Genomic DNA, 26,784 nt, shown 5'->3' with positions numbered 1-26,784 from the left:
GGTCATACTAGCATGGACAGCTGCTTTCATCACTATAAGCTGGGCAGAAGGGAGGTCTGAAGGAAGAGTGTCCTCCATACTGAGCAAAGTGCTGCTTTTCTGAGTGAAAACATGATTTTTTATTGTTAACTTCATAAACTCATGGGAAATAAGCATTGATTTGTTAATGTAGTGTGTTGTCATGAAAAAGTAGCGCCTGCCACAAGCATCTAGATGATGGAGTCTGTTAGTGTTGAGGATCTCTTGAAGGATCTCCTTTTGCTGGCAAGTTCACTACCTGTTGACAAAACTGCACAACTTTCTTGTGGCTTGTAGAAGGTATCTCCCTTGCAGGGAAGATAGTATTAACCTGTGAGCTGCAAAAGTGAGACTGCAGCAAAGGCACAGCATGTTTTACTTCAGCCTCTGCCCTGTATCCAATGCCTGAGCTGACTCTAAAGACTCTTCAGTCTTGTAGTGGTCAGGGTCAGTAAGTTCAGTACATCCCCGTGCTGGGGAGAACACAGCAGCAGTATGGAGATGTTTTGTTCAATGCAGTGCAGTGACCTCCTCTCCTCAGACCACATGTAAACAAGAGGGCCACTCCGATCTCCACCATTCCAATCACTGCAAAAAATACTGAGCTTGTAAGCAGTTGTTCATTCTTCTGGTGTCATACATTTGAACTCAAAGGACTCATCCCTGAGTTTCCCAGAAATTATCAGTAGAAAATTTGTTGTTTACTAAAAAACTGTCATGTTAAGCTGCAGAAAATAAATTAAAAAATCATAGTTTGTGATTTATGTCTGACTGCCCTCCTAGAAGATGACAAAAACAGTCAGCCCTGAGGACCTGAGCTCCTGTCAGTTTGGAAGAAAGTGTGATTTGTTCAAGCTGTGCTTCTGTTTTCCCAATACCCCTTCCTGTTCCAAATCTCAATTAGTCCATGTGTCTGCATCATGCCTTGAATTACTTGCATCCTTCAGAGGCTTGGGGCTGACATTTCAGACCAAAAATTGTGCACCCAGTACGTAAGAGTGGCATTGGTATGGGAGTTCAAGTCTCCTAGAGACTATCCCCTAATACTTAGTATTTCCTTGAAACTAGAAGAATGTATATGGTGACATTTTTTCTGTGGCATAGAAGTCATAAAGATCTATCTGAGTGGTTTTGTAATCCCGAGAAACCTTTTCTGCATTATTTGCTAGATAAAAGCACTTACTACGGAAATGCAGATTTCCATGTACATGCAGGAATCTAACACTAGAGAAATAAATAGCTCTGAAACACAGAGAGGAACCAGTATTGTTCTCTCTGTGGTAATGAAGAACAGGATATGTTGTAGGCACAGTATTATTAATAAATAGTGAGCAATGCAATACAAATCTGTAATTCAATTTAGGATTTCAGCTCAAATTGTTCTTTGGAGTTACAGATGACAGTAAGCTTTGAAATTGAGTTACAGTCCAAGCAGGAACTGAGTCATGTGTAGCAATGTTCTAGAGAAGCTTACAATCACAGTCTGGAGTGGGCAAAATATCACTGAGAGCAGTATGTGCACTGAAAAAATAGCATCTGGGGGACGTAAATTAAATTGAACTTAGAAATAAATGTCAGACAGCAAAAGAGGGAAAAGTGAAAGTCAACATTTCCATATATTGATTTTAAAATTGCAACTTTATTTCAGAAACTAGTTCAAGTTAAAAAGCAATTATTTAAAGGTTTCATTAATCTGAACCTGAGACATGACATTTGGAGCAGAAAACACTACTTCACTTTGCATCAGAATATGATTGGTTGTGTTTTGTTTTTTTTTTTAACTTTCCTAAAAATCTCCTAATTTTCTATTTTAATTTAAGCCGACTCATCTCAGTTTTCCTTCAGTTTTGTGGTTTAGTCACTGATCTGAAAGATCCCTTATTCTTTTTGCTGTAAAATTGGCTGATATTCTTCACAAGAAAGGAAAGAGTCCTTGCTTTAAATTCACAGGCTGTCTTCTATAGCAGAAAAGACATAGTGAGGACTAAATTCTGGATGACTTTAAACAGGAAAAGCAGACGACAGAGGAGCTGGAAAAGAAGGGAAGAGGAAGAGTATAGCTGATGTCAACCTCTAGCTTTGCCAGATTAAAAGTGTATCAGAATCACCAAACAGCTCTTTTGTCTTCCCATGATAGTTGGTTATTTTCTCCTTTCTACACAGTCCAGATTTTTCACCTTAACCAGATGTGACTTATTAGCTATTTAATAACAAGTTTTCCTAACCTGAAATACTAAAATATTCATTCAACACTCTGCTCACTGACTCGCTAGACTCAAAAAAATTTCCTTCACAAATGAACAGAAATACCACTTTTACTGAGGTCATACCAATCATTCACATTAATCGAAGGAATTTCTGCCTCAATATGACAAGATCTCACGGTCATTTCCATGCCACCACCACCTCAGCCTTAGCTCTCTCCACGCAGGCAAGGCCAGCAAGGGTTTCTGAGTCCCTGCATTGCACATGAAATATGTGGGGCTGGAACGAAAGATGTCCTGCAGAATCTGAAAATCATTATGTAAATCCATTTATTCCTCACTGCTTCTCATGCTTCTGGGACTGAAAGAAAATCCCTGCTCAAGGTAGTTTTCAGCTCTGCAGATGTGGTAGTTCTGTATTTCTAAGCCAGAGCTGTCACACCATGAGCAATGTGCTAACTGTAAAAGCCAAGCTGAGATAGATCTTCACTTCCTGGGACTGCTTGTAATGAGGCTAAATTGATTAATTTCAGGAAAGAGTTCAGATGCCATGGTGCAAACTGTTAAATAAATAGCATTTTCAGAGCAGTAAATAACAAGATCTGTTTCTTCTGAAGCACCAGATACCACGTAGAGTAATAAACTGGTGATCCAGTATTATACAGCTTGTAAGCATCAAACTAAGTCTCTAGTTCTCTTCTTTTTATATTTATCTAGTTCATCCTGAAAGAAATAAATCCATAGCCACACTACTTGCTTTTTTTCCTGCCAAGTAACCTTGTAAAGCTGGTCCTACAACCTAGGACCTTGAAATCCAGGCTAAATTCAAAGAGCTTGACAAGCTCATCTGTCTTCATGTATGCAATCATCTGAGTAACTGCTGTTTCCCAAAGGAAATGAGACCTGACAAAAAGCCGGAAGAGCTGCTGGTGTGAGTTTTTTTTACTGATAGAGAGAAACCTCTTCTTAAACTAGCCAAGTACCAAGTGGGCATTATTACTTTTTTCTTTTACTTTTTTGGTGAACTTTTCACATATTATATCAGTAGGTTGTAGCCACTTTGTTAAATGTTTTGATGACAGTAAACACAAGAAAAAATATTTTTGTGAGTGCATTGTGCTTTAAAACTCTCTCACTGGTTTAGAAAAGTCATGGTTAAAAACTGTGGCATTTGGATGACCTTCTGTTAGCTGTTCTTCCATCTAATACTAAGACTCAATTCTGGTATAGAAGAGGGAAACATTTGTGATAATAAACATTCAGCCTCAGTCATTCACTTGTTTATATGAGGTTGGTACTTGAGAGATCCAGTGTAATTTAAAATGCAATAAATTGAAACAAACTCACTCCATTTTGGAGGCTGCTTATGAACTCTTTTAATTTGGTGTCATATTTATTTGGGGAGAATTAGATTATCCTATTCATTAGATGCAGTGGCTGGTGATGAATGGAACAACATTCCACATCAATGGCATTAATTGAATCCTTGCAAGCACAGATAATACCCCTGCAGGAAACAGGAGAAGATGGAAAAGTTCACCAAAGTAGATCTGCATATACTACTGTGACGAGGGAGCCCTGCTGAACTGCCATGGTTGGAGGCAGAAGTTGACTGCTTTTCTTTTCCTTTTTTTTTTTTTTTTTCTTTTTCTTTTTGTAACTGCTGAAACATTTGTTATGATTTCTCTGCATACAATGAGGATCAGATCCTCCCGCTGCTATGCATTGCACAAGTGCAAGTTAAGGGGAAGCTCCTTCTTCAGAACTCACCTTAACCAGAAATACCACACAATGTATGGGACAGGTGGTAGAGTTAGCTGTGCAGAAAACAAGTGGTTTAGAATTTGTTTTAATGATCCACTTTATCTGCTGTTGTAGCTACATGCTGCCCTAGCAGGCCACAGGGACTTCCTTCACTCTGGCACTGACCTGGGTTGGTGATGAATTAGCAGAACCTCACCCACTGACAGCCATTTTAAACGTCATGTTTGTAACCAGACCCAGGTGATTTTCTCCTCACTCATTAGTAATACATTAGTAATACATGCTCAGGTCTTTTGAAAATTTCTCAGAAATGTGTCCTATTGATAGAGCCAGAAGCCAGTGGTAACTGGCCAGAAGCCAGGGCAGTCAGTTGCACCATCCCTATTTTGCTGAAGCAGAAATGGAAATACGTGTCTGAAAGCAGCGGATCAGAACACAGATTGTCTGAGCCGCAGGGAAATCATTCTCCCTGGAACACCATCTTTCCTCTCCACTTGCACTGGGATATGTTTTTTCCTGACTTGCCCTTTCAGTAATGCAATCCTGAGAAGATGCTTTCAGCCAAGGTCTCGAAGAGGTTAAAGCAGTAATAACCACAAGGGGAGCAACATGGACATTTATAAAACTAACCATTTCAGAGCACTAATTTCATCAGCAAGCTAATTGCACATATTGTATCTAAGAACATTTCCAGCCATCTGCAGGAAGAGAATGTCATAGTGCTTGGAAGGCATGATGTTTTTATGGTAGTGTCTTGCTGATAAATGAACGCGGTGCAGTGAGTTTGGGATGTCACAATGATTATCATGTAGAACAAACATCTCTTGCTGTTATCTGGAAGTGTATACATAGCACTTTTACCATGGTATCTGAATACTGGTTTGTGTTTCTCATCCTAGTACTCCTGTTACATTTTACCTCAGTTTTAGAGGGAGGAGCTGAGTGGACGTGGAAACTGTTGCTGCTCCCCACAGCAGAGCTTGGCTGCACTGTTCTCCCGCAGGAAACCAGGGATGCTTGAGGAGCAGAATCGCAATTTCCCAGGTTCAAGGCCAGTACATTGCCAACTATTTCTCACACTTTTACTGTGGATCCAGACAAATATTTGCAGTCTCTAAACAACTTCCATCTTAGCCTAAAACTGACTTGAGTGAGATGAGTAAAAAATAGGTCTGTGTTCTCTCCCCATGTAAGTACAGCAGCATGTCAGGAGAGTTTGTGCTGTCTTTGTGATCATTTAATTCTAGGTAAAATGAAATCCTCACTTGGAAGTTTTGACAGACACTAGTTTGCTGAAAGGTAAGGGATGTTTATAAAGCTGATATGGCAGAATTCACCGTGTGGTACAGCTTTATTTTGACTTCAGGTCTCTGACTCAAGTAACTGAGTTTGATCTTTTATGGAAAATGCTGCACCATTGGGTAGAACTGCAGCAAGATTTGCCTTTCTGCCTACTTGGAATCAACACCTGAGTCTTCTGAACTGAGTTCTGATGTTTGACTGAGCATCACATACCTCTCAAATCTATCTCTGCTCGTAAACACCCATTTTCAAGGACTTGTGTATAAATAAAGTTATTTGTGTTTACATTTTTCCTCAAGTACGAAGGTGACCTTCACTGCCCTGTTGTGATAGATCTGATAAGGTGACAATGCAGCAAATAACCTGCAAGGCCTGGCAGGCTCACCTCCTCCTGCTCACCAGTGAAATGAAGCAGCACAACCTTGCCACAACAAATAGCTATGTCTGCACATAGCCTGTGGGTTCTGTGGGTTGTGGGTTGAACTGAGAGTTCAACACCACCACAGCCCTATGTTGTGAGAGCTGATGACCTTTTTCAGTTTAATATATATATATATATATATATATATATATATATATATATATATTTTAAATACTTGTTTGTGAGTCAGTTTAATGAATGATGGTATCAGCCTTTCTGAGATGTAATATTAATCAATGGGACATTTTCCTCACCTGGAGATCACTGAAGACATTATATTCTGAAGCCTCAAAAGTTTATGCTGAGATGGGCATCCTGCCAAGAACAACATTTCTGCCTCAAAGACAGGGTGAAGTTACTACATCTAGGGTTAAGGCTAAGTAATCCCAGCGGTCAAGACATTCAGGCTAGACTTGCAACATAGCTCTTAAAATATTTCCCATTTTCCTCTAAAGTAAGGCAGTTAGAAAAACAAACTCATGTTTCTTGTTAATTTCAGCACGCAGTTATCAGTGAGACTTTGATGTTTTGTGCAAAGAAAATCAAAACCTTCCTGCAGAAATAACTCACTTTACAAGGATTCATTAGCATCCCAGCTTGTCTGGGCTCCAGTCTTGGTAGGTGAATTTTCAAGCACTGAGAACTGAGGACTATGGATTTAGCTGAAGTTCACTTGGTATGCTGGGGTCCAGTCAATGTCTTCTAAAGACCATGATGTATGAATGGATGCAGTGAAGTGCACAGTTGACTTAAGTGAGAGGTGTGGAGGCTAAGCATATATAGTAATGAATAAGTGTATGAGTATAAAGTCCTTATCATAGTAAATAAACAGAAGTGAATTCTGAACTACGGCAATCTGAAGGGACTCTCTGTGAGGACCTGCCAGAGCAACCTGTGGGAGGTCACTCACTGCATCTGCTTTTCCTGTAGTTTGTGTTATGCGACTGTCCTGCATGGTTTCTCATAGGCTAGATGGAGCTTGCTTCAACTTCTGCTTTAACACACCCAGGCTACAGGACCAGAAGGTCATGCTTTTCCTGAGTACTAGACCTGCCAAAATCTGAGCCTTGGTCAGTGGGAAACTCAAATTAAATGCCTAGTTCATGTTGGCTGACATTTTATTACAGAAGAAAATCTTTTTCTTGTCTTTTGTGCATGTTCCCAAGACGACTGCTATAGCAACAGCATTTTTGTCATGGCACATGGAGGAATGGGGCTCCATTTTGCCAAGGTGTGTAAAGCAGGCAGGAAATGTCACCTTGAATTTTGAAGTTCTTACAATGTAACAGAAGGCCTGTTGAAGAGTGCAGGACCTGCACAATGCCTTCTGTAATATAATAATGGAAACATTAGCCTTTGTTCATCCTACAAGAGTGGAAGCATTAGGAGGAGAAAACTTTGGTCTTTATATCATGAAATAAAAAAAGGCCACCTAGAGAAAAAATTCAGCAGATTCACGTGAAGAACGTTTTATGCTTTAATGTTACTCCCAAATTGTAAAGTAGTTGGCTATTTTGAAAGTGAAACCCTGATTTAAGGAAAAAAATTCTCAGCAGCTGTGGGATCATCTAGCAGAATCCAACTTACAGGAGGCAGAAAATGATTGCCATTTTGACGGAACAAAAATAGCTTGTAACACAGGTGCACTTGATGACGTGTACGTGGAAAAAATTAGCCTGCTTGTTCATGCCTGAGTTCCCAATTTAGGATGCCTAAGTGCAGAACGAAGGATCCTGCTAACTAGGTGTTCTTCAGGATGCTTCACAGCTGGTGGAGCCTGGGCAGTCCCTCCGTGGTGGCCCAGCTCCCCCCCACCCCCCAGCTTGGCTGGGTGGCAGAGGCCATTTCCACTCACAGGAGCAAAAGGTATTTCACTAACTCTAGTGGAGCTCTGTTGCTTTATAGAAGCAAAAATATGGTTTTAATTCAGCCAAATGTTAATTCCCAAAGTCTGGGAAAGTTTAGAGTGCCTGGAAATAGGTTTTTGAAAATAACATGCTCTTCCAGACTCCCCTATTGGGGCAGCTGCCACTTGATCTATCTTAACCTCAGCCCCACTTCCAAGATCGTTGTGAGGCATTCTTGATGCTTCCAAAAGTGCCTCGTGCTTTGCAGAAAATTGACTTTAAAGTATAACTGGCTTTTAGTGCCTTTTTTAATGTTAAAAACAGTCTTAAAATCAGGAAGCATGTTGATTGCAACTAATTGGGAAGACCTGAGTATTAAATCATCACCTGACACAAGGAGAGAAAATCAAGCTTCATGTAATTCCAATTCAAGGTAATTAAGCTCAAGCAGTAACTGCAAGGAAAGGTCCAAGAAGATTTGCTCTTCATTTGTGCTGTTTTAAGGGCTGAGCTTTGGATTCCTAGGTGAGTTGCTGAAGAAAGGGGGTCTGAAAAGAAGCAGGAAACTATTTTACTGTGAAAGCTTAGTGTGCTTCCCCATGAAGTATTTAGGTCTTCAACAACAATTAAAAGTTATCTAATGTTTTATTTCAAAGCCCTGTTCTGAAGCACCTGATACATAGAGTGATATTCATCTGGTGGTCTAGAAACTTGTTATGGTTTGGTTTAAAAGAAATTTATTTTGAAGAAGAAAAATCTGAATCTCTTGCACTTACTGGGAGGGAAAAGGATGTGATTACTGGGCTACTGCTGAGAGACTTATACTGATCCCTGAAGAGGTGGGTATTCTGAAATGGAATTATTCTGGGGAAGCTTGCCCACAGGTGGCTTCTGTAAAACTGGTATCTTTCTTGCCATGCATCAGAGAAAACCTACGAAGGTGCTGAGTGCTTAATGACTTGGCGGAGGAAGACTGTAGGCAGGGTTTGCACTGAACTTGTGGCACTGTTTGATGTCCCAACCACCTGCCAGCAGAACATAGGACTGTAAGGGCTGGTGCACAGCTATCATCTGCTACAGCACCAGGTAAGCTCTTTTACTAGCTAAACAGGCTTTATTCTTAAATGACACGGCTTCAACCAAAGCCTTCCAGTTTCCAGCCCTACAGTAGTTGTGCTAATTTTGTGCTAATATTGCCCATTTACCTTCAGTATCATTTCTTTCTCTGACTTAATCTGCTCAATGAAGGTGTAATCTGTAACTGTAGTCTAAATAAATAGGCTCTTTTTGGCCTTTTAGGCACATTCATTTTCTATTCCTCTGACTTAATGTTACTTTGCATCTTGTCCTGGTTTCTGTAGCTGTTTCCTCAACTAGGATAACTGTACGCTGCATTTTGCATGAGGTCCTTACACAACAGCACATCTGTCAAGTATTGCAAATTTGTTGCCTTGTGATGACTGTGTTTTTCCTTCTCACAGCTGCCTCATGTTATGAGCCATGTTGCTCTGAGATGGCAACATTTTCCCTTACCCTTGGCAATATCAGGCTTCTGAGCCTTCTGCTCTCTTTCATACAGCTTATTTAAAAAGCAAATCAGGCTCTTTGTTACAGCCTTGCATTTTCTATTAAGTTTCATGGTGTAGCAGTTATGCCCTTTCTCAGTACTGTCCCATCTTTTTTCAGTGTTGCTGATACCTCCAAGTTTAGAGCTTGCACTTGTCCAGGCCACAATAGAAAATTTTAAGTAAGGTTGTTCCATTGGTGGAATGTGTTTTGTTTCTAAAAAATCCACTGTCTCTACTGATTGTGCAGCATGCTTTTTTTTAAAATAAAATTTGGGGAAAAAGTTTTAATCTTTTTTTTTTATTTTTTTTTTTATTTTTTTTGTTAACTGCATCTCCTCTGAAACCCCTTATAATGCTTCATTTAACTGCAAAGATTCTGAATTTGCTATGCTGCCATGCTCAAATGAAGTAAGTGAGATCACCAGTAAGAGATGCCAGCTAATCTTGCATATGCTCCCTATGGTTAATATGCGTTGTCTCTTTACCTCCAGGACTCAAATTTTACCTTTCCTCTGCTCATGTTTAGAAATCCTATATAACACTGAAGCTGAACTCATAAATGTTTGAACTATTTGTGTCTCTATTTTGGAAAGGAACTTAATGTATTTAGTAGGCCAGCTCTTTCATTGCTGAGAGGTGTGGATGATTGGATTCTCCTCTGTTGAGCTGCACTGGGTTGGTTTTTGTCTGAGTTTTCATACCACCTTTCTGACAGTAATTTCTGGTTATCAAATTTAGTCATCTCATCCTTTGCAAATCTGTGCTACACTATTATTCCTAATAAGAAAAAAAGTAAGTGGTTAACTTGATTTTTGGATCAGAATGCAGTGAATTTCCTTACTCTCTCAGAGAGTCTTTTCCATACTAGATAACAGTCATAGAATCTTCAAATTTGGAAAAACCAATAAGATCATCTAGTCCAACCATCAATCTTCCTTTCTGCACTTGCATGAGGTAACAAAATGGAGTACAACTTACTTATATGCTTGTGGGACAAATACTACTGCTGCTGATTTTACTCCAAGATGCTAAACAGATTGAAGACTTCAGTGTTTTTATATGATTTGTGAAAATGCCGTTCATACTGAGAAGGTTCATTGGGATTTTGGCCTTTCAAGCCTGTTTTGGGTAATGGAAATCCAACCAAATGGCTGGCGTTCCTGAGAATACTAAAATGGGATGGATGGGTCAAGAGTTAGTATAAACTACTTCAGGAACAATCTGCATATGCTATGGGTAAAGCAGTTCTCTGTGGGAGAGCAGCAGCAGGCTTGGTACAGCACAAACAAGGGACTGGGGAATGATTCTCTGGGAAATGCACTGTAAAATCTTGTACTGATCCCTAAGAAGTTGGCTTCAGGTCTCCAACATGGAATTGTGGTGCAACTTTAACACTTTTCTGTGTTGTGTACACCCACAGAGGGGCACTAGGCCTCCATGCCCACCCAATTAAAACTTCAGCCCTAGCTGAAGCACTGGAGCTAGTGTTATATAAAGGGATATTGCAGTATCTCTTGAGCACTGGGGTGTTCAGATGTGATGATAGCAGGACAATCGGGGAGGGATAGAGTTACTGGAAATATTCCCTGAAATAAAGATTCATTGTGTTTTTTTCTAATTTTCCTGCTTACTGATAATTTGCCTGTTGACAGCTGTATACGTACATGTTAAGTCAGCCTTTATCAGCTAACAGTTCTGAGCATGTGAGGTTCCCAGCTGACTCCTTGTTACACTGAGGCCAAAGAAAAGATTTTAATAACTACATGTTTGTTCAGATTTGTTTGTCCAGCTCTCATTGCTTAGTAAGGGTCACTTAACATCTCTGCAGTGCTGTATAGGACAAACTGAAAAATGGAGCTGTCCTTAGAGGAACTGGGACAACAGAATACAGCTATGCAAGCTGGAACACAAACAGCGTCCAAAACACACAGTAGGAATTCCCCTTGGCACAGTTGTACTCAGAAAATATGCCATATATTTGCAATAGCTACAGAGCTTGGATTTGCCACTCACTGGGGGGAAAAAATGGACTTGATAGTTTTTCTGCATTAGAACCTAAATGGGGCTGTACTGTACCCACCTTCTTATGTTACATTCTTCTCAAGTTGAGGAAAGTCCATGGTGCTAACAGTACTAACATAGGACTGGGATGTGTTTGCTGAGAGTAGGAAAGATACTCAGCCCCAGTTGCAGCCTAAGTGCCTTCTGCTTTATCATTGTATTGTTCGTGTTGTCAGTATGGTGCAGTATTCTTCATTTTTTTGCCCTGAAAGACTGTTCAGTTATACCAACTGTTGCTAAACAGAGGTAGTATTTCACTCAGGGGCTGGCTGTGTATTAATCCTGGATAAAGTTGTTCCTTGTAAAGAAAGTGTGCAAAATGCTTTCTGTCTGAACAAAACTATGGGTCAGTTTTTATTACATGCTATTATTATAATTATAGGTTCTTCTGCTTAATCAGGATGTGCTTAATTAGGATAGCCATTTAATTGGGACATCTCCCAAGGAACCAATTTAGCTTAATGATATTAGTGCTATCTAATCAGGGCAGCTTCAGGGGAAAAGAACAAAAAGCTTTAAAATAAATAAATAAATAATACCCCAGGAGGAAAAAAGATAAGCTGACATTTTGCTGGTCGATGCATCTACTCCATTCCCTGAAGGTTTGGGATGCACTGAGCAGCTGCAGGAATATCTCATTAAGGTTGTGGTGGCGTTCTGCTGCGAAAGTACCCGGCACCACACTTGCTGCTGCTAGTGGTTGCAAAGTAGCCTGAAAGATGAGGCTCAGGAACTTCATGTTGTTCCTCAGTGGGTGAGGAACAACATGATTGATGGCTTAGTGGGTCACAAGACTGACTTCAGTGGAACAGTTGGCTTAAGGAATCCCAGGCCCCAGTGTTCTCAACCCCCTGCTTGTTCACATGCTGAAACGTCACTGTCTCTTTAATTGCAGTGATGCAGCATTAACTGGATCAGTGACATGACAAGGTTTAAAATAACTTTTTTTTTTTTTTAATGTTTGTGGGCTTTTCTTATTTTTAAATGCTTATCTGTTCAGTTTTCCATTTGTCAGCTCTCCTGGGATGCACTGCCATTTCTCATGGAGTGATGAACAAGTGAATAGAGAGAGCTGGAAAGACACTGGCACAGTTCAAGAACACAACACAGTTTGTAATTGCATACTGATTTACGATGTCTCGCTGAAAGCAGGAATGGTATTACCTGATAGTAATTAAAGTCAGTCTTCATCTGACTCTACCTCTTGGGTGCTTTTCCTGTATGGGTATGCAGAATCACGTGTGCCTCCTTCAGTGCACTTGAGTAGTGAGCTAACAGTTAACCAAGAAGAACTGAAATTGCTTGAAAGTATATCCAGCAAGTTCTGCACAGGTATGTACTCCTCAGAGGCTGTGAGAAGTGAACTCATTCAAGCTAAGTTAATTACAAAATCAAGTGACTCTCCAGGAAGGATGAATGTCCTAATTGTTTGCCTGCTTGTATTTGGGTCACCTTGTGCAGCCCCATCTTCTTTTCAATTCTTTTACTCCTGAAGACACAGGGCTGCAGTTTTCAGACTCATGAAGCTGGCTGAATAGTAAATGCAGGGCTGGGTTCCACACCTGCTCAGCTGTGGCCTTAGTTAGTCACCTTGGAGCTGCATTTGCTGTTAGATTTCAAAACAGTTTTAGGAACTATCAAGGATCTCCTTTTGGGATTTGGGTGCCTAATCTTAGAGCTCTGAGCTGTCTTTTCTCTGCTGCACATGAAATCTATTGTGATTTGTAAACTTCTATTAAAACATTTGCTGATGTCTTCTTCAATAGAAATAACTGTCACTGAAAAATAAGTTTGATAAAGTGTATGTATTCCTTGGTGTTGTTACTACTTATTGGCCCTATGCCTCTAATTAGTTTGTTAGCTGTAAAAGGAAATATTAAACATATTCTAAGTATAAAATATAGTATTGCTACAAATAAACACACTCAGATTAAACATCACACTGCTTATTTTTGTTCTCCAACTGTAATAACAGACCACTCAGACAAAAGTGTGTGTAGCCAGCCTAGCGGTTGGCTGAGTCATAGCAACAGCATCAATTAATTTGTTTCCAGGTTTAAAAAACTAATAAAGACTTTCTACAATCTCCTAGATGCAGGAGGTTTGAATCTGTTCTTTACACTCACATATTCTCTGTATGCGTAGACACCCAATACCACATCTTTCATGATGTTAAGAAAAAATCATGGTGTGGTTGGGTTGAAAGGGACCTTAAAGGCCATTTAGTTCCACCTTCCCTGCCATGGGCGAAATAGAATCATAGAATCATAGAATCACTAAGGTTGGAAAAGACCTAAAAGATCACCCAGTCCAACCGTTCACCTATTCCCAATAGCTCCTACTAAACCATGTCCCTCAACACAACATCCAGCCTTTCCTTGAACACCCCCAGGCTCGGTGATTCCACCACCTCCCTGGGCAGTCCATTCCAGTGCCTGACCACCCTTTCTGAAAAGTAATACTTCCTCATGTCCAGCCTGAATTTCCCCTGGCGTAGCTTGAAACCATTCCCCCTGGTCCTATCCCTAATGACACGAGAGAAGAGGCCGACCCCCAGCTCACTACAACCTCCCTTCAGGAAGTTATAGAGAGCAATAAGGTCTCCCCTGAGCCTCCTCTTCTCCAGGCTGAACATTGCCAGCTCCTTCAGCCTCTCCTCATATGGCCTGTGTTCCAGACCCCTCACCAGCTTCGTTGCCCTTCTTTGAACACGTAGTTGAAGTAAAATAACAACAAATAGTTGAAGTAAAAGCACGTTTCTTCTTACTATACTTAGGAGAAGCTTATTTGCTGTTCTGTGTTGCACAAAATCACAGCATTCAACTACAGACCAGTCACAGTTCTGCTTTCATGTGTGCTCTACAGTCTCGGATGTGGATGCTTTTATGGATTATTTTAAAATATGTATAATATACTGTACCCCTGATCCTGGGAAATGGTATGGTAATTATATACATGAATCCTGGAATGCTCTGCATGTTGTTGTTTGAACTATTTGTGGTTTGTGGAAAACTGATTGGTGGAAATAGTTTCAACCATAAAGCTGCCTATTGTTATCACTTACAGCTTAGCATTTGCAATTTTGGACCATAAAACATTGATTTTGCAGTACAGAGAAATGAACTGGATAAAGATACATTGTTAGCAAATACACTGCCTGTTGCTCTGAGTGCAGATAAAGTATTTCCCCTTGTTTCAGCCAGATGGGTCCCCTCTTCCTTCCCAGCAATGGTAAGGTGCTCCTTAGCAGTACATCTTTGCCTAAATGTAAGCAACTCAGAGAATGCAACTGCACTGCTGTGAAACCTGTTTTGCAATGCGCGGGGAATAAATTCATCCTGTAAAGATCTGTAATTCACAGAGTATTCCTGAGGGAAAGCAACTATGCTAGAGGCCAGCAGGATTAATAATCCCAATTGGTCTGCTGGTGACGATGAGCTCACTTGGTGTGAAATTGTGCATGCCTGTGTGCATTGTGCTGTGTGGGACTTCTGACACGGCTGGTGGAAATGTGGGTTGTTGTGAAAGAAATCTTCACGATCTGCAACAGTTTAGCTGTAGTTCTGGTGGATGGAATTAGATTCATGCTGAATGCATGAGGAAATGGTGTGGTTGGATGATCTTGTCAGTTTTAAAAGTGTCAGCCAGCTTCTGTTGTCTTTGAATCCCATCAGTCTTCCCAAAAGCACAGGGCGGAGGGCACATGCACGTTATGCTCCTCAACCAGTCGATGTCTTTGCTGTTGTTTTTAACAAAGTTCCCCATTTGAATATGTTTGCTGTGAGTTTAACAGAAGTGCAGAGGATACCAGAACTTTCTGGTATTTTTCAGCTGTCTCTCTGTTTTTCAGAAATTGGTCTTTAGGACATCAGTACCTCTTCTACTGTCTGCCTTTAAGTGAAATAAATGCTTAGTATTACATAGAGTTATTTATAGTCATTAAGTCAACCTATCAAGCAAATGAATCAGTGGCAGTTATCTCACCAAGGGCATAGCATGGGATAAGTGCATTCTGCTTACAGTCATGCTGGAATAAAATGTAATCAAGGTAATATATATGAATGATGAAGCAGTGTTTGCCCACTAGCTGTTGACAGGGAGTCTTTGTATTCCTACAGTCTGGGTAGAGGGCACAATAATTCATGAGCTATAATTATTGCATTCAGAGAGCAGAGATGTTTAGCTGGAGCCTTAGGGACAAAACAAAGCTTCATGTTTATGGGTTAAAGTGCAAGTTTCATGTTCTGCATGTTATCGTTGCTTGCGACTGCCAAAAGCTATCTTTCTACCACCAGGGATGTCTTGAGTCTAGTAAAAGTAAGCTGTACTTGCATTGGTGTAATCCTACAGTAAAAATGTATTATTATGTTGGTGTCACTGTGTCTAGCATAACCCACCATATTTTGCCAGTTAATTAAAAAAGAAAAAACTATGCAGTGCTGTATTTTCTGTGTACCATGACTAAATATATATTTTTAAAGTTTTTAATTTCTGAAAAACAACAATCAACAACCACCAGCGTTCAGTTTCAACCTGGGTTTCTATCATACAGTCTCTATGCTGCTACTGGACTTCAAGTTTATTGAGTGGTTATCGGAAAGATAAGAATAGGATAAGACTGGAAATTCAGACTAAGGCTTAACTAGCATTGTCTGGCAGGAAAAGGTATTATACAAAAGTACAAATCTCAGCTTTATCTCAGTATTCTCAGTATTCTGCTTATGACTTCCTGAGTTCAAAGAAACGGCTTTGTTAAGCAAACTGAGATAGCGAGGGAAAGTTATAAAAGCTATGCGGATAATAAGCAGTGGTAATAAGCAACAATGCTGATATTAATGTTCAGTATCCCCTGAAAATCCGGCCACTAGAAATTCTGAAGAGAACTGTCTTTCTGTGAAAGAAATGTCAGGTGGAAAATACAAGGAGACTCACAGGTCAATGTAAAAGAATCAAGAGCTTCTTCTTGGGTCCTCGTGATGCGATGTCTTCACTTACTGTAGGCTCTTGGCAGTCTTGGTTCTTCTGGTTGTGTTTGTGACTTCAGTTTGGGACAGTATGTTGTTTAGAGCCCCGTCTCCGGCAATCTGCCAAGTCTGTAAAGGTGAGCTGCATCCTGGCATCAGAATATTCAGGTGTCCCATGGTGAATTTTTGATACCTGTCATCTTCTCCTTAATTGGCTGTGCTATACTACTGTATGTCCCTGGGAGTCCCTGCATCAAGGTTTTAATCCTTCACATATCAATGGCACTTATCACGTGTTGCAGCTTCTGTTTTCTCTTCATAAATGCTATTTGAGAACTAAATCTTTTGTATTTAATACTGTGATTAGTATAATGCCATTTTATAAAAGCAGAAACAAAGTAACACAGGCCATAGCATTTTATTTGTTATTACCAGGTTCCTAAAAACGTGCTGCTTATATCACAGTAACAAGTTGTTTTTCTGCTCTGAAAATCTTACAATCTTTTTGAACTACATCATAGGTGCAGGATCATTAAAAGCCTTCTTATAAAAAATAAATATTATGATAAACTCTTAAAATTCCATGAAGTGATGATTTGTTACTTAAGCATGTTTCTCCTGAATTACGTTTGTGATTCACTAGCAAGGCTTTTCAAAGAGCGTACTCAAAAGTATTGCTGTAGTACAATGAACACAAAATTGGTTGATCCTTCTTAAATAACTAATCAAGATCACATTTGCAGATGGGTAAAATATATGTAAGTTTTGGTGTTTTTGTGGTTTTTCCTGTTACCTTTTTCTGAGACTAAAGAGAGAGATTTTCCCCTTGGTTGCAAGAAAGCCTCAAAGCAACAAATGAAATGGCTTTCAACATCCATGCAGACAAAATTACATCCAACTCAGTGCTTTTGCCTTCAATGGGAACAAGGAACAGTTGCTAGAGCTGTTCACAACAATGAATAGCATATTACTTTCTACTGCTTTTGTGCACGGCTACATTCTGTGCACCCTTATGTCCCTGCAAAATGAAGGAGCGATGATAAAAGTACTGCTTGTATCCTGGCTACTTGTGAGAGCATGATGCCCAGTGTATAATCGAAGATAGAACTTACATATGACACAGATAGTCAGCCCTTTATAACCTAGATTCATTTTCTGGATTTGCTCTAAAGTTTTTGTTACCTGGGGTATCTTTAAGCAGAGTTTGGTGGGAGTTAGTGTTGACCCAGTACCAAGTCCATTAGTGATAAACAATACTCGATTCCAGACTTGACACTTCCTGTCTTCACTGGAGGGAGCCACATTCCTGCTCACGTAAGTGTGGGTTATTGTAAAATTGGGTTGGTTTGCTTTATGTGGGTACAAATGGCAGCATGAGTTGCAGTTCAAAGGAGAGTCAGACCCTGCTGATACTTCTCCACAAAAACGTTCAGATTTAGATCTTACAGCAAAGATTCACACTTCTGAGAAGAAAAACTCTGAAGATAGCTGTTTCCATTTAAGAGAGTGATGCTTGAAAAACTCTATATGTAGGATTATAAATCATAGTCTTCTATGTTCATGTTGAGCAGGATATTCTTACTATAGCTTGACATACATTAGTTAGGTGCTGAAATTGTAACAAGCACACAGAACAGGCAGAATTACTCAACTGATCAGATAAATAACCCTGAATATAAAAACACTCCAAAATTTAATTGGTATTCATGCACTCAAACAATACAACACAGTTCTGGTAAGAGTGAAGTTGTTTATGAGACGTTAATTTATTTTTACTACTCAGCATTGCAAAGTTGTATCAGCTCTGCTTTCAGCTACAACAGAAAACTAGAAAACTTCTAATTCAGGACAAGATAAAATGAGTCCCCTTGTTCTGCATTTCTTCTAATGGGCATAATATCCAGTCTAGAAGTGACGTTGCATACAAAGAACCAAGAAAAGCAAGAGGTAATTAAAAAAAAAAAAAAAAAAAAAAAGGAGAGAAGATGCAGCAGAAGGCCACATGAAAGAAGCAAAAATGTCTTGCCAAGTAATTGAGGAAGATGCAAAAGCAAATCACAAGCAAATCACTTAGCTACTGCTAAGGTTAGTTTAAAAACACAGGGCAGAATACAGTTCCATATTTCTTTATTATTATTATTTATTTTTTTTACAATGAACTTCTCACTTTTTTATCTTTTTTTCCTCAGTATGAACTTTCTTTATTTCCTCAGCAGTCACTGAGCAACATCTCCTTACTATACTACTTATTTACATGTAGCTTGGCCTTAAGGTCTGTGTTTCCACCTGACCTGGGTTCCAGTTATGTACTCTTATTCAGCACTATCTTTGTTGTTGCTGCCAGTGAGTGGAACTGATGTCTGATATCCACTTTTATGTTAATAGGAAATGGTCTGCATGTGTATATTTACTTCTTTGGGACTATACACACTCTGAAAATACAAGGCTTCTTCGAACAGCTTTTCATGTATGTTCAGACTTTCTGAATTAGATACAATTAGAGCACCAAGGAACTAATGAGTATTTTGCTGCTGAAGCAGAAGTGAAATCTTGCTACCGAGGCATGAAGCAGCTACAGTAATACAGTCACCTTTTCTCATCATGATGTACGCTTCCAACATTGCAGAACTTTGTAACTGCCAGCAGCAGGAATTGCAAAACCAACCAGATTCATTTCCATGCAGATCTGCAACTGTTTTTCATTTGCTTGAAAACAGCGTTCTGCCATCACATCAACGTGTTCCGAGAGCTTAACCTGCAAAGTAACATTTTCATTTCCCACTGCTCCTCTTTCAGTAACTTTCATCTTTCTTGTTCTTTGCCCCAAGTTCTGAGGGCAATGGCAATTTCCAAGCCCGTGTGACAAGAGGGAGAAGTTCCAGACTGACCTCCAGCCGTTTGATGCAAACTGGATCTGCTGAATGCTAATAGTTTGTTAGTTAGGAAAGCTCAAAAAAACATATATATTTACATGTCTCTGTTTCCCTGGTGTGTCATCAGTGCATAAAAAGTCTTAATACTGAAAAATGAAGCCTTTGTGAATGCAGCTTTGGCAGCCTGCAGTGGTAACATTGATTGTATGAGGTTCTACCTCAGCCATGCTGGAGATGTGAACATAGACGATAGACCCGATGTCAGTCTATGTGCACCATGGCTTATCTATTGAGCTGGCAGAGCAGCTGTTTGTTCACCAGTCTGCACCTCCTCAAAGACACAAACACCTTGCACATCCCAGGAGCTACTGAATGCATTTACTAACTTTCTTTGCTTGTTCTTACAAAAATCAGGCAGCAGTGGGCTCCTGTTTGCATTCCAGATTTGGCATCACCAGTTGCTTTTATACCTGCAGGTATGACTGCAGTGTGGTGTCAGTACAACCTCTGAAGTGCTTTCTGCTGGCTAGATAGAATTATGTCTGCAATTCAATGACAGTGAGCCCTTGGAGACTTCTGTCTGCATAGTGGATAAAGGTAAATGATCATATTCTTCCATTGATGCAGTTACCGAATTATGCTGACAGCTCAGAATCAATGACTTCACTTCTTTTTTGAAGTTGCTATTGAGGAAACCATAGATGACAGGGTTGACACAGGTAGAAGCCATGGCTACCAAATGGCACAAGGAGAAGATCAGATTGTGGTGGCAAGGTGAAATGATCTTGTAATTCCAGTCCACAATGGTGTTGAAAACATGCAGTGGTAACCAGCAAACAGCAAAGGCAGCAACCATGGATGCTAACAATATATTTATCCTTCTTAACTGAACTGCTCGGTTACTGTATTCATTCTTCTCAAACATGTCCTTTCTTTTCTGTAGGCGTAAGTAGATACGCAGATAGCAAAGTATAATGAAGAACAGCGGGATGCAGTACTGCAGAAGAAGTAGAGTAGTGGTGTAGATAAGCCTGTGTTGCTCAGAAGGCCATGAGTCAATGCATATGGCCTTGTCATAGGAAAAATTCATGATGTGTGAGAGCTGTTCATACAGATCATTAGACAAGATGGATGTGGTCAAAAAGGGAAGAGACATGAGACATGCTAAAGTCCAAATGACTCCAATTCCTAGATAGGCTTGGGAGATGCTTGGCCTCCAACCAGTTGGGTTTATGATCAGCTGGTGTCTTTCCAGAGCAATAAGGACAAGGGAAAGAATTGACACTGTCACAGATGTGCACTGTGTGAAAGAGGTCATTTTGCACATGACCTCCCCAAATATCCAATAGTCCATCATGGTGTAAACAACGGTGAAAGGCAGGCAGACAAGACACATAAACAAGTCTGAAATTATTAGGTTGGAAATGAGGATGTTGGTGACGTTGGTCTTTTCCTTCTGCCTGGCTATAACAGCAATCAGGCAGATGTTTCCCACAATGCCTAGAACAGTCTCCAGACTGTAAGAGGTGGCCAGAAAAACAGTAAGGTCAGTGACATTCCTGCACTGGTTAGAAAGGTGCGAGGGGAAGCTTCGATTTGAGCTCAAGTTCTTACTATTCAGGAAAGGAAAAGCGTCATTAACTGCCCTTGTCTTATTCATCCTGGGCCCCAAATTTTTATCCAAAAAGGTGATAACCAAACATAGACAGAGTCCTCTGGAGCTGGCCTAAGAAGTTATCTGTTCTATTTCACTGCAGGAGGTCTGGGTAGGTCTGCAAAGGAAAGGAAAAAGATTGCTTAGTTATGTTACAAGAGATCAGTCAAAAGTGCAGTGGGGGAAAGTAAGAGAAGCAAGCAATAATTCTGTATTTCTTCAGCTCCTTTTTATATGGCTAATCAGATTGTGAAATGGAATGGTTTGCTAGACTGTAGTATGGAAATATGTGCAAATCTACTGAAATATGACTTTGCCATGCGTGAAGTTATCCCCAGGTTTTAATATCAACTTAGAGCAGTACCTTGAATGCTACTAATTCAGTAGAAAGTTGGATCAAAACACACCGAGGAGTAAAAAAAATGTATGATCTTGTATTTCATAGAATCATAACAAGTCTTAGGATCAAGTTCCGAGTCCCTGCTGTGGACAGGGCATTTGCAAGACTCTGATCCACAGCTGTGTGAAAGGCACTTTATTGGGGGCATGTTCCGTCACTCAAGTAAAACATCCGTGAAAACATTAAAATATATTAATACACGAAGCTAACACCAAAATATTTTAATACAAGTTACTCTGCAAACTGAAATTGTATTTGCAGCCAGAACACGAGTTTGCTTGAGACAGTATCACCATGCAAAAATTCAGGCTCGTATCCTCAGGAGGGATAACATGGGACAATTTTGAAAGCATCTGAAATAATTCAAAATCACTTCAACATTTTTCCATTTCTACACAGCTGTGATAGGTCATGGGAACTGCAGTCCAAGTTCCCTACTTCCCCTTTCTGGATGAACCCCATTGCCCATGAGGCACTGATGTCTCCCTCTGGGTGGCCAGTGTGGCCATCACAGGGCTTATCAGGAATATATTCCAGGCTTTCCATTTTGGCTTTCTGAATAGCTGTATTTGACAACCCTTCTTAATTCCACATGACCAGATTCCTCTTTCAGCAGAATTTCTCTCTTAATAACTAAGAGTGTTCAAATGTTCTAACAGTATGTGCTGTCCACAGGGTGCTGTTTCTGCACAGGCGTATGGATCTGCTGCTCAGCCATGGCTTCTGAGCTGTGACTTTCATTGAGATCTCAGGGAACCAAGACCTCAGAGTTAATTGAGGCTGCATGGTTTTGGAGATCTACACCACAGGAGTGCCTGGGCTCTACCAGAAGACACCTGGGAGGCTGCTATGATCACCTGGTACGTTCCTGGGTTCCTTTTCCACTCTGCATGGGGGGTGATATCTCCTTTCGTTTTTGTTACCAGCGCCTTTCCTCCAGATGGCCATTGGGGCCCACTGATGTAAGTGAATACCCCTTGCTATAGTAGAGCCTTCTCTATCATCCTTACTCTGGAACCCAAATCTACATCCAGAAATCAAAGAAAAAAATCTGACCCTGCTGGGAGCTCTCATCCAATCAAAAGCAGTTACAGGCTGTATGAAGACTTCTGACTTGAGAAGTAAATAAATACATAGGGATTTATACCATTTACCCAATACACAAGCCCTTCCTCTGCAATCAGATGCTACTCAAATCTGTGAGGATGTGATAAATTTCTCAGAGCTTCAGAAAAACAAATGGAAAAGATAACAATGCATACATTAAATGGTATGATGAGACTCACTGTTGGAGTAGCAGTAACTGCTGAGCAAGTTCACTCGTCAAGGTAAAAGTTTAAACCAGATCCCACACATTTAAGGGGCATGCTCCCAAGAGGAACACCAAAGAGAGAGTGTGACTGTGTATTTGTTGTAGATGGTATTGCTGTGCCTCTGAAGGCTCTGCATTTTGTTGGGTTAGGCATCTCTTTTAATGCACTGCATTCTGTAGTGTTTCTCACAAGATGACTGGCAACCGCTTCCCAGTCATGTGTTCTCATGGTGATGCCATAGGTTCATAATAAATTATCAAACTCATATCACAGGCTAGGGGATGAGGCAGGGAAATGAGATGTGAGTGTCTCAGGGAAAGCTTTGGCACATTAAGTAGGTGTGAAACTGCTTGTTGGACCTGATTCCTTTGGAAAGTCAGAGGCTAGATCACCTGTGTGCAGCTCTCTGTATCTCTTATTCCAGTGTCTAGCATGTAAAAAACATTTCTAGGAAAATAGAACAGTGAGTATTTCAGTGACCTAATATCTATGTATCCTGTTACAGTACTCCTAGATGACAGATTCTTGGGGTCAGTCACTGCCAAGTCCTGTCATCTCAAGGTATTTAATGCTGTTCAGTTGATCTAAGTTACAAACCAATAATAATCAATATGGACTCACTTTGTTTAGAGAGTTGAATTAAGTGCTGACTAACAAACTGAATCACCAGTGCAAGTGGAAAAGAATTCTGGCTCCCCTCACTGTATTAAAAGCACGTTGATTACTCAGTAAAATACAGAAAGAAAACAAAATAAGAAACAAACAGACAAACAAACAAAAACTGTGGTCAAAGACGACAGCTTTTGTCTTCAGAAAGTGAAATATTACTTTCTCGGCTTGCAGGAGCAATGAGCTTCCTAAATCAGCAGGGGGGAAGTTGGGAGAAAGAGTTGAATTGCTGTTCCTTTGTTTTTAAAGAAAAAAAGGATATACCAGCTCAGAATCATCAATGAACTTCAGGAAAGAGGTCAGCTATGAAAATCAGCATGCTCCAAAAACAAGGTCTTCTTTAGTTGATGCAATGTGAGATGGTATTTCTAAAAAGTGGGCGACACAAAAGTCTGCAGCAACTTTACTGGATACAGAAGAATACAATAGGGAACTTTCAGACTTAATCTTTGTTAAATTCTTCATTTGTTTCCTTCACAGACATTTGTCATTCTTTTGGAAGCAAGGAAATAGAGCAGCTGAGGTCTGAAGGATGTGCTTCACTGAACAACACAGTCTTCTAAACTAAGAAAAGTCACTCAGGATATCCCAAAGAAAAAATTGAAAACAAACTATAATCAGCTTGACTGCCATATCCTATATGTGCCAGAAAAATTCTTTGAGGGAAAGGGAATTCTGGTGATATTGTACTCTGTCAGCTACCCAGGAAAGGGCAGATTGTCCTTGCAAAGCTGACCAGCACCAGCTCTTCTCTGCATTTGAGTCAGTCTCTGTATAGCTATGATGGGCAGTGTGGGTTACTTCCTACATTAGACATAAGTAGAAGGGAAAAAACGTTTGCAGTTCTTGGCTTCATTATTTGGTACTCAGACACAATTACTTGTCTGGCTCAGAACTTAATTGGTAGCTCAAGCCCTGTTTGCTGCTTCCAGTCCATAAGTCTTCATGAGAGAAGCAACTCTTACAGCCAAATGGCTGTATTACTGATTTAGAGCCATGACAATTATCTGAAGTAAAGCAGCTATGGGCTGTCTCTTTTAAACTAGAAACAAGTATGTATTTGGAAATATGTAACAGAACTCTGAAACGTATCACTGAGTGTGCACAGAAATCCCACAGCCATACAAATCCATAAAGCATTTGATACAGTGAGATTTAATGGTGAGCGTTTTTTACACTCATAGTTAAACTGCTATTCCAAAAGTATTGGGAGAGGCTACTGAAGGAGCTAATGTTAAGTTTTTCTAAGATCTGGGGTACAAGACATGTGAATTAATATGTTACAAGTCTATAACATTGAAAGATGGTTTAAATACCCACAGAAATGAGCAAGGCTGGGCGCATCTGTCAAAAACTGTCACTGCTTAGCAGAAAGCAATGGTTTGGTGCACCCATCCTCTGCAAGCTCAAATCCGTATCAGCCCGGCACTGACAAATCAATTGTTTGCACAGCCTTAATCTACGCTGAATGATAAAGTTAAGTATTTATTGTGGCCTCTCTTGCTTTTATAAGCCTTCTTGCTAAATTATTACTATTAATAATTGTGTTAATGTTTATTGTGGCAGTATTAAAATCTAATTGAGAATAGTGCTTGGTGCTGTTCAGGTCTAGGGGAGGAGACAAAGCTCTCTCTGGCAACACAGTAAGGGAAAGAGCTTTAAAAGTATACAAACAGAGCAAAGTATTTATTACTGTTTTTCCTTGCCTTGTGACTGGATTCAGAGCTCATTGATCCTTGTGGACTTTGGATCAGGTTCACTTCACTTTCCGTCCTTGTTTCTGTATGGTTTTAAAACCACCAAGAAATCCACAACAGTTTTATGGAACTGAAGAACTGTGTAAGAATTCTTTGCTTTCGGGAATCCAACCTGGCATAGGCTTTCATTCCTTGGCTTATCTTCATTTTAAACTACATCCCCATCAGCTCCAGTGACCTAATTTTAAAATGTAAATGCCAATTGAATGTGTTTCATTATTTCCTGTTACCATAATAGTTTACTGAATGAAAAGTCATGTCAGAACTGTTCTGAATCTGTATTTTCATGTTCTTCTAAAACTTGTTTGTTTGAATTGTATGAATGTAGTAACTACTCAGCAAACCTAAACATTTCAGATATACAGTTCTTGCCTCATGTCCTAGGTTAAAATTTCAGGTGAATTCTCACTGAGCTGACTGGTTTCTGACCAGGAAACATCATCCAAAACAGAGGGAGATCAGAACATAAAGGAATTAATAATGATATCATTATCTGTCAGCAAGTGAAGCTGAACAAATGTAGACAATCAAAAGTGATACCTTTATTAAAGAGATCTGAGATCTAATAAATCTGAAATAAACACTTCAAAGAATTCTTACCTGTCTCTGATGGAGGAAACAACCTCTGTTGCTGCACGTTTCTGTCTTGGAAGAAGGGAGAGCTGTTACAGCAGCAAAGTAAGACCATCTGTGTTTCAGCAATCTAGAAGAGATGTTCTGCTCGCTGCTTCAGTAGGTAATTTTGGGTGGCAATTCTCTTCCTTTTACCCCCTCCCTCCTTTCTCCTCTTCAGTTTAGCCAATGAATCCAGCTTCATCCCTGTGCTCTGACTTTGAACTTCTGGCTCCCTCTGCTGTTCCGTAAGTGCAGAAATTCTACAGATACATGAGATGGAGAGCAGCTTCAGGAAAGAGCTACAAAGTGATTGAAGCACAACGCCCATTCAAGCTACACTTTTAACACGTGTATGAGTGGAATTGCTAAAGCAGATAGATAGTAGGAGAAAGTAGAGGAACTGAGCCCCACTTTCTTCTCCTTCCTGAGGAAAGATTTCTGCAGGCTCCGAAGAGGATTTTACTTCTTTTTTTTTTTTTTTTTTTTTTTTTTTTTAACATTGTCAGTATTGGTTTTCTCATTTTTATTTGCAGTTCACCATAGACCACAGTTGGAATTTTAGTTTAGGAGGATGCAGGCTTCAAACTCTAAACACCCAGCTTGTGAAAGGGGAGAGGTGCACTGTAACTCAAGCAAACAACTCAGAAATGTAAGATTTGGAAATAGAGAGGATAGATTGCACCACTATCAGCTTTCCTTGGATTGTTTGTTTCTTAGCTTGCTTCTTTCTTGTGAAAACCCAAGGCAGAAATCAGAGCTGCAAATTTTTCTCTTGCATTGACAGAACATAGAGACAATATTTTATTTCCAAGAGCTATAGCAGGGTAATGTAATTTTCAACTTTACTTAAAATGTGCTTTAAGCTGAAGCCAGCCACTTACTTGGTCCTGTAGCTGCTGCTCTTCTGATGTTTTTCTCAAAGTGTGATAAGTAGCTGTAGCAAATATGTAGTTACATTTGTATGCTGACAGAAATCAAACATTTCAATATCAAAAATAATGACAGGCTCTTATCAACTAAACTAATTGTGAAAATTGTCATTTATTTGTACTGTATTCTTTCTTTCTTTCTTTCTTTCTTTCTTTCTTTCTTTTTTTTTTCTGGTACCAGCTATTAGAGGAGATGTGTCAATCTACTTTAAACACTTGCCTGACATTTTTCATCGCTAAAGGAATAAAGCAGAAGTAGAAATATGTAAGGTATTTCTAGCTTGTATTTCTTGTGCTTTGTGATGCTGAGAGCCTTCAAAATTGAAATATGCTGAATGCTTTAAGCTGGAGAACAGTCCTTATTTGCTGCTCCTTTCTTCAGTGCATGTCTGCTTTTTTTCTTATTAAGTATTTTTCCCAGCCTT

The 26,784-nt window shown here is 39.8% G+C and overlaps 1 protein-coding gene and 1 long non-coding RNA gene across 2 annotated transcripts; one reads left to right on the top strand and one right to left on the bottom strand.

The window, feature by feature from the left end:
• Positions 1 to 7,973: 7,973 nt before the first annotated feature.
• Positions 7,974 to 25,400, top strand: LOC125694054 (uncharacterized). The gene is made up of 5 exons (XR_007377369.1): positions 7,974 to 8,081; positions 8,482 to 8,642; positions 19,499 to 19,619; positions 21,752 to 21,936; positions 23,539 to 25,400. It is a non-coding gene; the product is annotated as an uncharacterized LOC125694054 (long non-coding RNA).
• Positions 19,549 to 25,873, bottom strand: NPY4R2 (neuropeptide Y receptor Y4-2). Its single transcript, XM_048946712.1, has 2 exons — positions 25,416 to 25,873; positions 19,549 to 20,794 (listed from the first exon to the last, which is right to left on the bottom strand). The coding sequence occupies exon 2, from the start codon at positions 20,680 to 20,682 to the stop codon at positions 19,549 to 19,551; it is 1,134 nt and encodes a 377-aa protein (XP_048802669.1). The 5' UTR covers positions 20,683 to 20,794; positions 25,416 to 25,873.
• Between the last annotated feature and the right edge of the window lie 911 nt (positions 25,874 to 26,784).

The sequence above is a fragment of the Lagopus muta genome, chromosome 5, assembly GCF_023343835.1.
Source record: "Lagopus muta isolate bLagMut1 chromosome 5, bLagMut1 primary, whole genome shotgun sequence".
NCBI lineage: Eukaryota > Metazoa > Chordata > Aves > Galliformes > Phasianidae > Lagopus > Lagopus muta.
Note: the sequence above shows the minus strand (reverse complement) of the source record. Positions and strands in the feature narration are given on the sequence as shown.

Excerpts from the sequence above, each read along its gene's own strand:
- NPY4R2 (XM_048946712.1), bottom strand. The coding sequence starts at position 20,682 with ATGAATAAGACAAGGGCAGTTAATGACGCTTTTCCTTTCCTGAATAGT.